Consider the following 15,206-nt stretch of genomic DNA (forward strand, 5'->3'; position numbering starts at 1 on the left):
CAACATTAAAACACATGGAGAGATGTGATTTCAGATCGACCACCAGAGGTCCCTGTCATTCCAGGATTAATGACTGGTTGCTATAGTTACGCACCTGTTCCTTGATGTTTATCCAGTTACCTGTTAAAATCCCTCCTTTGCTCGTTCGGTCCTGGAGTGTTTCAGAGCTGATAGTCAAGCTTTCAATGCACAGAAATGTTAGTTTTATTCCTTCCACTTTGTCAGGTGTGAATGCCTGTAGGTGAAATATAATATGGATTTGGCTCTGATGATAATAGAGGCTTTTTCTCCAGTGCACCGTAATCTTTCTAACAAGCTCCTACTGGTTTTTGTACAACCCCTCATTAAGCAATATATAAATTACAAAGAGGCCGTTTCTTGACTCTGCATGAATCGTTTGCAGGTCTCTGGCACTCTTGGAGGTTTTCCAAAAGCAGAAATGTCTTAATTAAAATTAATGACATCCCATATTATTAAATAAAGAGGTAAAGGTTCCATTCATGAAAGAGAATTAATATTTTATTTTCATTTTGGTCTGTAACACTGGTTGTAGTTGTTTTCCGATGAACACACAACTTAATTCTTTGCCATTCATACGGTGGAAGTATTTGGACACTTAAACATATTTGAATGTCACTGCATTAGATGAAATATCAAACTAAGTAGCAGTTCATTTACAGAAAATAAAACACTTGTCAAGAAGAAAAAAAAATCTCAAAGACTTTAAGACAGTTTTACATGACAAAACGATAGATATAGTGTTGAAAAAGTTAGTTGTAATGAAATGATATTCAGACATTTATATACTTTTTGATGGCCACCGTATAAATGTGTTCCATAAGTATAGTTGTGCCTCAGCAATGATTCCGGATGTCATTTCACAGGCAACACGTAATTGGCCGGATAAAATCCTTCGACTCCGCCCTCCTTCACCCCCCAGCACCAGCCCTGATCGTCCTCTTCCTCAACCTTGAGGAACTCTTCACCTGTGAGACAGAGCGACAGCACATCAGTGAGATTCACCGTTTAAAGGATCAGCGCACTTCACAATGAAAATTTCCTGATCATTTACTCACCCCCATGTCATCCAAGATGTTTATGTCTTCAGTCGAAAAAAGAAATGAAGGTTTTTGAGGTTTTTTCTCCATATAGTGGACTTCACTGGGGTTCAACAGGTTGAAGGTCAAAATGTCAGTTTCAGTGCAGCTTCAAAGAGCTCTACATGATCCCAGACGAGGAATAAGAGTCTTATCTAACCAAAAAAATCAATTATTTTCTAAAAACAATAACTATTATATACTTTTTAAGCACTTTTTCACTGCTCTGCGATGTGCCACGCATTACGCAATCATGTTGGAAAGGTCACACGGGGAAGTACCGATTCAGTGTTTACAAAGCAAACGTGCAAAGACTAAGTCAAACACACTTTAAGAAAAAGGTAAAGGTAAAAGGTAAATTTGAAGTTGGAGGAGAAAATGAGATGAGTTTTTCGCGTCCAACGTGATTATGTGTGGTGAAAAAGTATATAATTTTATTTTTTTTTCTCCCGAAAATGAACAATGGTTTCTCTAGATTAGACTCTTATTCCTCGTCTGGGATCATGTAGAGCTCTTTGAATCTGCAATGAAACTGACATTTGGACCTTCAGCCCGCTGAACCCCAGTGATGTCCACTATATGGAGAAAAAACCTCAAAAACCTTCATTTCTTTTTTCTTATGGAGAAAAATCCTGGAATTGTTTCCTTTAAAAACCTTTTTTTTTTTTTTGACTGAAGAAAGAAACTCATAAACATCTTGGATGACATGGGAGTGAGTAAATTATCAGGAAATGTTCATTCTGAAGTGAACTGATCCTTTAACTGCAGAACGGTCAGAGGATCACCTGCTCTGAAGGACAGTTCATCGGGTTCCTCTCCGGTGTAGTTGTACAGCGCTCGCACACGCACGCCTCCGATCATGACCCTGCGGGAGAAGATGGGAGAGAGATCTGAGCTCCTGAGGTGTCCTAAATGGTTTGGAAGCTAGTGCTATTTTAATATTATACTTAGTGTATACTATTATATTATATGCAGTGTAATCCAAACAGATGGAAATGTTATATGCAATTCAAATGCATGAATCTTACTTGCTACTAAATGCCTTGAAACAACACTAAATGCGTCCTCGCCAACACTGATTAGTTCTTCCCCAAAAACATCCATTCAGCCCACTAAACACAACTTACAGTCATTAACATTGAATATACCTTAAAGCACACCGAACACCATCATTAAAAAGGTGACATTCACAAGTGTGAATCTGCCCAGGGCTGGCTGCCCTCCAAAACAATGTGTCCACAGCATAAGAGAAGCTGTTTTAAGGGAGACAATCATGCCTAAAGGAGTTACAGTCCTCATGGTAGAAAAAAGGCACCAGACAACAGTTCACAAAAATAAGAGCTCAGCCAAAAGCACACTGGAAGAAGATGACAAAACCAACATTTGAGCCTTCACGCTTAAGTGCTACAGATTGTCAGCACATCACAATGAACACACAGCGTCCCTGCAGTGAAACATTAGTGACAGCAGCATGTTTTATAGATGCGTTTCTGAGGAAGGGACTACAAAACTCATAAAGGAGCGGAACACACAAAATCTTGGAGGAAAAGTCACATTGCAATCCACAAAGCACCTGACTGGCTGCCCCTATTTCATTTTTTTTATTCACTTGTATAATATAGCTATTTGAGAATGTAAAATGCCTACAAATTTTCATAATGCTAGCCTATGGTCTTCATTGGCTGCCTTCGAACAATGTCTCCTTTGCCCCACTCTCAAACGCTGTAGTTGTAGCTGGTTGTTGCATGCAGGGGTTTAGAGAGACTGAATGTTAAAACAAACTTTTTTCAGACTCTTTGAGAAAAGAGCTGATGCTGCATTGTATATAATGAGACAATTATAGTTTTTGACCTTTTATGCATGTAAAACTATTGTAGGACGCTCCAAAACAAAATTAGTAACATTTAAAAATGGCATAATAGGGACAATTTAAAATATTATGTCCTGCAGCGGGACAATGTCCTGATACCTGATACACAATACAGAAAGTAAACTATAGAGGTTTGAAACCAAAACATGGTGTGACAACGAAAATAACTATTTCTACCTGATTTAACCCATAAAAATGTGTTTTGTTGGTATAAATGTATGTATTTAGGTCGATTCAGTGATGTTCAATAATATTTTTGACTTGAATAAAACCAGGTCATTTAAATGTGACCATTTTCGGGTTAGAAATTCTATGACATTCCATTCTATATACATCATTATTTTTGAACATCATAAAAGAAAAAAGAATGGAATGTTCACAGACTGTTTACTGCATAATGCATGCACTACATACTATTTTTAAAAGTATGCATTGTGCAACAATGAGCATATTTACAAGTAGTATGCTACACTGTTTTCACATGACCTCATGTTTAATTCAGTGAATGCCGTCTCATTATCATGCTAGAAACAAAAAATTGCATTTTTGATGCATGGTGTGTAAAAAGTAAAAACATTACTTCACTCTTTTGAAGGCTGATCAGATGAAATCAGCTCCAGTTCATTCATCAAGGTCAAGCTGAGCGCCCTGCATCACACACCACAGTAATGCACACAATATACTGCACATTTTGGCAAAAGACACACTTCACCTTTGTGACTGCAGTTCACAATCAGTCCTCATCCAGCCTGAATCAGTCTACCCAGAAGGATTTGAAACACTGACAGAAGGAAACCCAAAGAGACTCGCCGCTCTAATTGCTGCGCTGCTCAATACTTACGCATTTCATTTCGTAATCTGATTCATTTTCTAATTAACTTGATTTAATTAATATTACCTGACATTATAATAGAGCATGTCGCGTGCAAAAACTCTCAGTTAAGGCAAGACAGATGAATAGGGTAAAAATGTAGATACCATACTTTCCCTAGTTGATTAATCACACTACATCAAGACAGCTGTTATTTATTACAAGTTTTTTTTTTTTTATATTATGTTTAAATAAAACATTATCTAATTAAATATTCACTAATTTGCATGTATTCACAAATGTGAACACTGGATAACGCCAGGTTTCTTCATTTTGTTGACATATTAGAGCTAAAGGTTTTTACAAAGAGCATTTTGAATATCTCTTTTTATCACTCCATAAATCAGAAAACACTGTCAACAGCCAGAAAAAAGTTTGGTGTATGTAAGTGACACTGAAGTTTATTCCAAATGTCAGTTTCAGTGCAGCTTCAAAGAGCTCTACACGATCCCAGACGAGGAATAAGGGTCTTATCTAGTGAAACAATCGGTCATTTTCTAAAAAAGTAAAAATGTATATACTTTTTATCCACAAGTTCTCATCTTGTACTGCTCTGCGATGTGCCACGCATTACGCAGTCACGTTGGAAAGGTCACGCGTGACGTAGGCGCAAGTACCATGCAAGTGTTTACAAAGTGAATGTGCAAAGACTAAGTCAAACGACCTTTACAAAAAAAGGCAAAACAACGATGTCGTACGATTTTGAAGTTGGAGAAAAAAAAGACGCGTGACCTTTCCAGCATGATTACGTAATGCGTGGCGCATAACAGTGCAAAACGAGCATTTGTGGTTAAAAAGTGTATAGATTTTTACTTTTTTAGAAAATGACCAATGGTTTCTCTAGATAAGACTCTTATTCCTCGTCTGGGATCATGTAGAGCTCTTTGAAGCTGCACTGAAACTGACATTTGGACCTTCAACCAGTGAAGTCCACTATATGGAGAAAAATCCTGAAATGTTTTCCTCAAAAACCTTTGTCATCCAACATCTTGGATGACGGGGTGAGTAAATTATCAGGAAAAGTGAATTGATCCTTAAAAATAAACACTTATAGACATTTTCTTGCCTGTGTGTGTGTGTGTGTGTGTGTGTGTGTGTAGTGAGCTCACCCTTTCTCCTCAGTTCCTCTGTGTGCTTTTGGTTTCTTTCCTGGTTTCTGCTTTTTAATCGGAGGATTCCATTCCTTCACCCAAAACACACAAAGCCAACAATAAGAAAGTAGAATCAAATGGGTCCTGCAGTCATTTTAAAACTCAGAGAGCCGTAAAACACTAAATTACGAGTGTTTTTGACATAAAAATAAATGTATAATAGTTTCCCTCACAATATCTGAATGCACATGATGACACACACCTCTAGTTTGGGCCAGTCAGTAGGCATGCCTGGCCCATGGTTGTTCTTCCACCAGCGGAGATCATCAGGCTCACTGATGGACATGAGCGAGTGATGTAGTTCACCGTACACTGCTTTTATACTGAAACACGCAATACACATACAAAAACTCTCAGGCTTTGAACATCACTGCAGTTAATAGGTTTTATATTTAATGAAGCACATACAAAAGACACGAACGGGAAGCAATGCAGAATACAGAAACCCTTCTTAACAGGTCTAACGCGATATTTTAATGAAATGCGTGTTGCCGTTTTAAACCTCTCATTGTTGGTAATGTCGAGGTGTCTGTGAATGGACAGGAAGGTCTGTTTCAGGAAGCTGATCCTCTTCCTCTCCTCCTCCTGTGATTGGTCGAACACAGACTCCATTTCCTCCATGTATCGCGGCGCAAATCCAGTGACGTCCTCTAGAACCTTCTCATAACGATCACGTGCCTGCGAAAACAGCCGTAAATGATTCATACATAATAGTTTTTAACTGCAGTATTTGTGTAGAAAGTCTCAATGCTCATTGACCTTGCTGTGTTCCTGTGTGGCTTTCTCTCTCGTCTGCTGAATCTTGGACAGTTTGCTCTCGCTCAGGTTGGTGTTGTGTTTGGCTTGATTCTCTTTTTCCTGAGCGATCTGCTCCCTCTGACATGACTTATGATACGCCGCACGGGCCTTTTCCAGCTAATGGATACACAAAAACTTATTATTAAAAACTTAAGTTATATTCACATTGGGAATACAACTATGTCATCTTCTCTCTCTAACTGGGATGTTTCCAATGACAAGTAATATTGTTTTCCTCACTAAAAGCTGAATACTGTATGAAAGGAAATAAATGCAGGCAATATTAACATAAAAATGTGAACTAATAGATATTTCTACACTATATTAAGACAATTGTTTCTGAATGACAAGTTTCTCGAAATGTTGTTTAAATATGCTGTCTATGCACATACATTTCCAGAAATGAAATCTGAAAAATAAATTTTTCCCGTTATTGACATATTAGAGTTGAAGGTTTTTACAGAGGGGGTTTTGGATATCTATTTTTATCACCCCATAAACTAAAAAATACTGTCAACAGACAGAAAAAAAATATTTATAGAAATAAATTATTGTTTAAAATTAGGCAAATGATATTCAACAAACTTTTCTATAAAAACCTTCAGAATATAGATATGAATAAAACTGTAAAATTTGGTGGTGGAGAAAAAACTCAGCCTTCAATGATATGTATTGTGTAATCTAAGCAAACAGATAAAGTGTAATAAATGTGTATTTTGGATGTTTTCCTTCCACTAGTCTGAAAGAAGACATGTAAGCAAAATAGCCTGAAATCTCCAAATTGACCCTGGTTTTTCTTTTATCTTGCTTTAATATACTGAAAATACTGAGTCAGATTTTGAACCAAAAAGTTTATTTGGTTAACACCTATTAAAGTGTTAGTTCACCCAAAAATGACATTTCTGTCATGTATTACTCATGTCGTTCCACATCTGTAAGACCTTCGTTCATCTTCAGAACACAAATTAAGATATTTTTGATGAAATACGTTTTGTTTTTGCGCACAGAAAGTATTCTCGTCGCTTCATAACATTAATGTTGAACCACTGTAGTCACGTTTACTATTTTAACAATGTCTTTACTACTTTTCTGGATCTTGAATGTGGTAATTTCGTTGCTTTCTATGGGGGATAAAAACCTCTCGGATTTCATCAAAAATATCTTAATTTGTGTTCTGAAGATGAACAAAGGTCTTACGGGTATGGAACGACATGAGGGTGAATAATAAATGACAGAAATTTCATTTTTGGGCGAACTAACCCTTTAATTTGAAATAGTTGGCGATTATATCATCGTCAGTACTATCACCTTCTTTAATCTTTTCACCCAGGGTTTCTGAGCACGTGAGAAAGCCGTCCCGAGGTCATGTGACTCCCTGAAGCCGCAGAACATTTTCCGCGGGAACGTCTCCTTCTGCCACGAACGAATGCGTTCTCCATCTTCTGAAACCAGAGACTGGGAGATTGACGTGTGAAGGGCAGACAGACGCTCGGTGGACGAGAAAAAGCACTGCCATGCCCGCAAGAGGGACCCGTACAGCGGCCCTGAGAGAGAGAGAGCGCCATATATGTAACGGAAAAGTTTTTTAATTGGTTTTAGTTAACTATAATAACCCTGGTATGTACAAGAGCAACAAAATAAGGCTGTGTAGATAATCTTCAGATTAAAGCAAATAATAAGGGCGTAAACTGTCTGACAAAGATATCAAATACAAAAACTCATAAATTCCACAAAAAAATTACAAAAGTTTTTGCAAAGATTCCATAAGGCTACGGAAGTTTCAGTGGGTGTGACGCTTCTGAAAATAGTGCAATGTGGAGCAGGATTTTGGACCAATGAGATTTCACTGTGACCGGAGCTACTCTGTGTTAAAAACCAATGACTTATTGATGATAAGTGACAGGTCAGACCGTAGCACTCACGAGTCTCGGTGATCGATTTCCACTTGCTGCTCCATTCAGTCAGCTGACGGGCGTACTGTCGCTCTACATGAGCCCGGTCCTTCATACATGCTATGATGTCTTTACAAGCTTGGTACGACTCTGGTGTCCTCTGCACGGTCCGCACATAATTTCCTGGCTAAGAGACAAGAACAGAAGGAAATAGGTGACGTATTTATGTAGGCCAAAACCCAGAAACAAGCATTTTAGCACTTCCGGTTCCATCGTCCTAAAGTGGATGTTTTTTTGTTTTTTTTTTAAATGCCTGAAATAAGGTCTGTGGTGAACAAAAGCTCAAGATATTTTTGTTTTATTCTAAAATACATCAGTAAAACCCCCTTGTGATAAAGCTACTTTTCTTGAAAAAGGTGGTTGCTAACAAAAAGTGCTTAAATGGGACTACAGAGGCTGTCGGACATTAAAGGGATAGTTCACCCAAAAATTTTAATTCTGTCATCATTTACCCACCCTCAAGTTGTTCCTGCTTGGTTACAAACATTCTTCCAAATATCTTCCTTTGTGTACAGCAGAACAAAGACATTTATACAGGTTTGGAACAACTTGAGGGTGGGTAAATGATGACAGCATTTACATTTTTGGGGGAACTATCCCTTTAACACTTTTGCATAATATCCAACACGAAGCTATATAAGCAATAGGCTTTTTTAGAAAGGGAAAAAATATGAATTAGGGAGTATGAATATTGAATAAATATTTAATAGTAAAAAAGATATTTTTGTGTGCTACACTTTTTTCACTGTGATGCCATTTTTGGTTTCCCAAAGAACCTTTCAGTAAACAGTTCTTACAAGATTTTTTTTTTTTCTTAGTAAGAAAAATATTTTAATAATCTGAAGAACCTTTTTGTGCAGTTAAAAGGTTCCATTGATGTTGAAGGTTCTGCATGCATTCTGCATTGCATTGTTAGCTTAGAAACACCAAAATGAAGTCTCGTGGGAGTGTCCCATGAGAAGCGCTATTTTGTGAGGCACATCCTATGTAGTGCGATCCAAATCAGTCACTTCTGAGGTTCTGTCCCAGCAAGGCAGCTCACTAGGCAGTGGAACAGCGTTTTTCTTACCATCCAGAAGCTGATTTTGTTTAGATCCTCAGGTTGGCCTGTTGGAGGGTCCGCCATGGTCACAGCTGGCTGAAAAAGACACAGTTAAACCAGTCTGATTCCAAGCATGAATCTGCATGCTTCATGTTATGAAGTTCAAATACAGTACACCAACAGAAGTCCTAAGTTGTCTTTGTCCGGTTTCCTGCTTGTTGCACCAGCCTCAAAGCGGCTGTTGCCCTACTTTTGCTGTTACCACTGAACTATCAGAACCCGCCTTGATAAATCAGGTGGCATTTATTCAGGGGCATCTGGGTTTGTTTACCCATTTGTTTCCACAATCCTCCAACAGGCTTCATTGCAAACAGACGGCCGCTCGGCTGCAGCGTCTCAGAAGCGTTTGAACCTTCGGCACATTTGCATTCCCCGGGCCTGTTGTTTCATCGGATGTTTTCATCTTCACGTTTTGACATATTGCAGAATGAGTTACATGCAGCAGTTTGTTCAGAACACTATGAGTAATAGTAATAGTGATGCTTGACTTGCAAACGCCACTTACTAATACAGATGCACTTGAAAAAGAAAAAAAAGGTTGTTCCTTTTGCATTATGCAATATAACAATAGCCAACATTTTACTCATGTTAATAAGAAAGGAGTCTAAACAGATATATATTATTATGAAAAATGAAGTTTACTTTTTAAAAAGAGCACTTTGAAATTAAGAAATTGCAATTAAGTACATTTAAAATGTACTAAATTGTAACTTTAATAACTTTAAAAGTAACACACTAAAATTATAATCAAGTACTTTATATGTGCTTTAGTATGTATGTTAGTCAACATATGTACTTTAAAGCATGGCAAATGATCATTAAAACATAATTTAAATGAACTTTAAAGTAAAAATTAATCTGACATTATTACAAAATGCACTTTAAAGGTGTACTTAAGTGGATTAAGAAACGGCCATTAAAGTCTGCTCCCTTTAAATGGCCTTTTATTTCATTAATACCATTATCTGCAAGTAAAGCTTTTTAAAAATATACTTTTTGCACTTCTTTTTCACAAGACTAAAAAAGACTAAAATTACATTCACTGTGGTTTAGGGTCTAAAAACACACAGCAACAAGATGCAAAATAGTAAATTACAAGAGCAAAAAGTCCAGCGGCATGCTTGATAAAAATACTAATAGTCTGTAAAGTAGTGGCTCTCATCTGTGGTCTACAAATCATTGTGACTTGATTGGATAATTAAAATAAAGATCTGAATAGGCTTGCAAATTTATGCACTGGTGAAAGTGAGGCCATTTCAAATGAAAAGAGTGTAAGATCCACTGCTATAGAACACTAAACTGTTCACACATAATGAAGACTTATGGGTGAAACTTTACAATAAACGTTCATTTGTTAAAAAAATAAAAAATGAACTAAAAATGAACAATACTTCTATAGTAATCATCTTTTAATAACACATTTGTTTTAATTAAAAGTTGTATCTGTTAACATTACTTGATGCACTGTGAACTACATAAAACAATTAACGTTATTGATTTGTATTTTTATTAAAGAATCAGTTCACTCCAGAATTAAAACTTCCTGATAATTTACTCACCCCCGTGTCATCCAAGATATTTAGGTCTTTCTTTCTTCAGTCGAAAATAAATTTAGGGTTTTGAGGAAAACATTCCAGGATTTCCCCCCCCCATTTTTTCTCTATATAGTGGACACGCAATCACGTTGGAAAGGTCACGCGTGATGTAGGCAGAAGTACCGATCCAGTGTCTACAAAGAGAACGTGCAAAGACTAAGTCAAACGACCTTTACAAAAAAAAAAAAAAAAAAAAAAGGTAAAACATTGTCATACAATTTTGAAGTTGGAGGAGAAAATGAGATGGAGTTTTTCGCCCTACCGCTGTACTTTAGCCTACATCAAGTGTGACCTTTCCAATGTGATTACGTAATGCGTGAAGCATCACAGAGCAGTGCAAGACGAGCATTTGTGGTTAAAAAGTATATACATTTGCATTTTTTTTTTTGAAAATGATAGGTAAGAGTATAAGATAAGAATAATAGAAGAAGAGAATAATAGATAAGACTCTTATTCCACGTCTGGGATCATGTAGAGCTCTTTGAAGCTGCACTGAAACTGCAGTTTGGACCTTCAACCCGTTGAACCCCAGTGAAGTCCACTATATGGAGAAAAATCCTGGAATGTTTCTCCTTCATTTCTTTTCGACTGAAGAAAGAAAGACATGAACATCTTGGATGACATGGGGGTGAGTAAATTATCAGGAAATTTTAATTCTGAAGTGAACTAATCCTTTAACTAACATTAACAACGATGAATAAACGTTATAAAAAATGTCTCATTATTAGTAAATGCGAGGTAATGTTAACAAATGAGACCTTATTGTAAAGTGTCAAAAATGCACGTATTTGCACTGCTTAATAAAGTCCATCTGTTAAAAAATGTCCTGGGTGAGTTTCTGGCCGTCATCCAGATCATGCAACTGTCCATGTGAATCACTCTGGGGACTCGCTGCAACTGGATATAGTTGTGATGATAAACATCTCTGAAATGTGCGGTCAATTTAACATGATTAAAACTGACAGAGATCTTTAGACTGAAGATAAGGCTCACAAAATCACACAAACTAGCCAAATTAAAGTACGGCAAAATAATTAATAGACATAACTGCATCTGCATGTATTAAAACATGTATTTATGAGCATGGGCGTGTGTGTGTGTGTGTGTGTGTGCGTGTATTGCTACTGGAATCTGGGATCAGAAATAGAATTCTCCCCCACCCTGGAATTCCATCCATCAGCCGAGTGAACTCCAAATAAACAAGAGCTGGTAGGTCATCTTACACATGCTTCATAACACACACAGACACTCTCTGTGCAAAATACACTGATAACAGAGTCACAAAAAGGGACAATATTGGCCCCCTGGAGGTGATTTTCTGTTTTAACACAATGCACATTATGTCAAATACATTAAATAATTTAATTAAAATGATCACTACAGAATCTACACCCATAATTAGAACCTAGAATAAAATATTGTCAAATATTCCCATTTTTAGATAACAGTAACATAATAAAATGCCCCCAAATTGAGGAATTTCCCTAAAGCCATGTCTAATTTCTGACCATGATGGTCAAATGCAAACTTTATAAACTGCTGTCATTTATACTCATGCAGATCAGTTTAAACTTCAATCTGGAGTCATTTTTTTTTTTCATGTTTACTGTACATACATGAACACAATCATATCTCTAATATGAAAGAATTGCATGGGAAAAACACTTGTATACATAAGTACACACATATAAGAAAAGCATCATATCAAAATTAAATCACATCTTCAAATAAACTCATAAAGCCCAAAAATATAAAAGTTTTGTTATTGCACATAAAAATCAATTGTTAATAAAGTACGAAAACATAATGGAAGCATTTCAACAAGCTATTTCAGCACTGCTCTATTGATCAAGCTCTGTGTGTGAGCTAAATATACACACTTAAACACTATCAAAAGCTATTTTTTCACTAATTCACAAGCAACACTATACAATAAATCAGTGTTTAACACTCTTTTTACACTATATGGGTAGTTGATGTGACATGCACCTAAAAAGATTTTGTATGATTATTATGCATGCAGATTTTATGAGCTGAGAGAATTAACTAAGTGTACTTAAAAAAAAAAGAGGTGCACAAAGATTTTATCAGTTGCAGCACCTAACATAAAAGCTTACAGGTCAATTTTAGCTTAAAATCTTAATGCTGAAAAAAACAAAAAAAACATGCATGTGTTATTTGTCAACTACCCATAAACTTAAGTGAAACTGAATAGAAAAAAAAGAGCAAATCTGACCTCTCACTCCAAGGCTTTTTACTTCCAGTCGTTGGCTTGTTCTGCCCTCCTTCAGTATCCTTCACTTCTCTGCCATGTCTGTCTGTCTGTCTGATGTTCACTCCAGTGTCTGCGCAGTCAGTCAGTCAGCTGTCGCCGAGGTGCATATGTACATGAAAGTGTATGTTCTCCTCCTCTATCTCTCTCACACACACACACAGACTGACACACACATTCTCTCTCATCTCAGTGTAAATGAGTTGTCAGGTGTGAAATTTAGGTGTGTTGTAGAATGTGAGAGTTATTCCAGCTCTCTGCCAACCACAGCTCAGGGCGAAAAACCGCCAACATGTGAACTAATTAGTATGTATCAGTGTTTACAAAGGAAGTTCATAAGTTCAAAAGCAAAAAAACACAGACTAAACAATATCCATTTCATATAATGCAATTTCTATATCAAAGCATTTAAAGTTATAAAGTGCTTAACTTAGCATAGTAACACTGGTCGAGTGAATGTTGATGATTGTTTAATATCAGAGTTCATCACCTCGGCAACAGGAACGGGAGAACCCGCAGTGGTCATGTGATCTCTACTGTATCATACATTATATGGCCTGTGGGAAGTTAAGTAAATCAACCCAACATTTAACCCATTCTTGTGTTAAAACAACCAAAGTTGGGTTGAAAATGGACATATCCAGCGATTGGGTTGTTTTAAACCAGTGGCTGGGTTAAATGTGTTGGGTAGTTTTATTTAACCCAATTATTGTTGGCTTAAAATGAACCCAAAATATGTTGGAAATTAAAAATCAGACATAATTACTAGAGGCAACAATAAAAACAACAATATAAACAATTTAATAAATGTTTATTGTTTAAATATTATTCATTAAACTTATTAATAAATGTTCATTTATTAAACATATTAATACATTTTAATTTCCAACATATTTTTGGCTCATTTTAAGCAAGCAATACATACATTTTTAAACAAAAGTTGATTTAAATAAACATTTAACCCAACCGCTGGGTTAAAACAACCCAATCACTGGGTTTGTCCATTTTCAACCAAACTTGGGTTCTTTTTAACCCAGCATATTTTAGAGTGTAATATAAAAAATGACATTTTTATTTACTCACCCTTATGGTTGTGTCTTCCATGGAACAAGCATACGTTAATAAATAAAAAACAGCGGAAATAGGCTCTTAAAGGAATAGTTCACCCAAAAATTTAAATTTTGTCACCACTTACTCAACCTCAAGTTGTTCCAAACCTGTATGAGTTTCTTTCTTCTGTTGATCGCAAAATAAGATGTTTTAAAGAACGTTGGTAATCAAACAGTTGACAGTAGCCACTGATTTCTATAGTGGGAAAAAAAATATACTATGGAAGTCAGTGGCTACCATCAACTCTCTGGTTACCAACATTCTTTAAAATATCTTTGTTTGTGTTCAGAAAGGGTTAGAATGAAGAGAGGAATTCATACGGGTTGAAGGTGAGTAAGGGTGAGTATCGTTTTAAGATGCAAAAAAAAAAAAAAGGCTAAAAAGTGGAATCACATATGTTTTGCGTACACTTATTTGTCAAGAAGAGATGAGAATAAATTCAACGAGAATAATTTATTCAAACCTCTTAAGCAGAGCTTATGTATCATCATATTCATCAATTATTGTACAGAACAATAGAAATATCTGATATTTATATGTATATATATATATATATATATATATATATATATATATATATATATATACTTTAATTCTGCATACATTTCCATACACACACGCACACATACATATATATATATATATTTCCTTTGTTCCTATTTCCTTAAATATATTTTCAAATGAAATGGAGTTATGCTTTACTCCTATAAAACAACCACAACCGCTATCACAAAACACAAACATACACACACAGTCCATGTTAGTGTGCATGTGTGTGTGTTTGTGAAGGTTAAGAAGAGCGCACTTAAGCAATATAAACGATGGGTTCTTTCATTGTGTTCTGATCTTTGGAAGACTGATTCTGCTTATGGTATTAAAACGCTAACATACTTAATCCTTATATGGTTATTATTGGCATTATGATAACTTTTTTTTAGAGCTTTTACTGCTTAAAGTCAACACGAAACAGTTTGCAACCCATTTTTCTTTCATAATCCAACATATTTTCCAATTTAAAAAAAGGACTCAATGATAATAATGTAAGGCAAAGCTTGATTTTTATCTATCGCAAAATGATTAGATGGTGAAAAGTGACTCTACATAACTGATGGTTAAAAATAAGAGAGTTTGATGATCAGCCAAAAAGGAAAATTACATTTGATACAGTAGGCATTTTTGTTTTCTTTGGAATAATGTGCACTGGAAATGTGTATTAAAAAAGTAAATGGGGTCCATTCTGATTTCATGTTGACCTTAATCATCATATTATCAAATGAATCAAAGCCTGTACGTCATGATGCTAAAATATATGCACAGTAGCCTCTTTTTTATCAATATAATAATATCATATTACTAAAATCCATTAAACCTTTTGATATCGTCATCCC

The 15,206-nt window shown here is 35.9% G+C and overlaps 1 protein-coding gene across 2 annotated transcripts; it reads right to left on the reverse strand.

The window, feature by feature from the left end:
- Positions 1-509: 509 nt before the first annotated feature.
- On the reverse strand, positions 510-13,155 carry zgc:91999 (uncharacterized protein LOC445104 homolog). 2 transcript variants are annotated; one of them, XM_067378210.1, is made up of 10 exons: positions 12,673-13,155; positions 8,809-8,873; positions 7,710-7,866; positions 7,096-7,331; positions 5,749-5,904; positions 5,492-5,667; positions 5,192-5,312; positions 4,948-5,021; positions 1,883-1,962; positions 510-986 (listed from the first exon to the last, which is right to left on the reverse strand). In XM_067378210.1, exons 2-10 carry the CDS (start codon positions 8,863-8,865, stop codon positions 874-876), a joined length of 1,170 nt encoding a protein of 389 aa, XP_067234311.1. In that variant the 5' UTR covers positions 8,866-8,873; positions 12,673-13,155; the 3' UTR covers positions 510-873. The 2 variants fall into 2 exon arrangements, with proteins under 2 accessions (XP_067234311.1, XP_067234310.1); XM_067378209.1 differs by having other exon boundaries at positions 511-986; positions 8,809-8,877; positions 12,673-12,980.
- Between the last annotated feature and the right edge of the window lie 2,051 nt (positions 13,156-15,206).

This window comes from Chanodichthys erythropterus, chromosome 23 (genome assembly GCF_024489055.1).
Source record: "Chanodichthys erythropterus isolate Z2021 chromosome 23, ASM2448905v1, whole genome shotgun sequence".
In the NCBI taxonomy this organism is placed as follows: Eukaryota; Metazoa; Chordata; class Actinopteri; order Cypriniformes; family Xenocyprididae; genus Chanodichthys; species Chanodichthys erythropterus.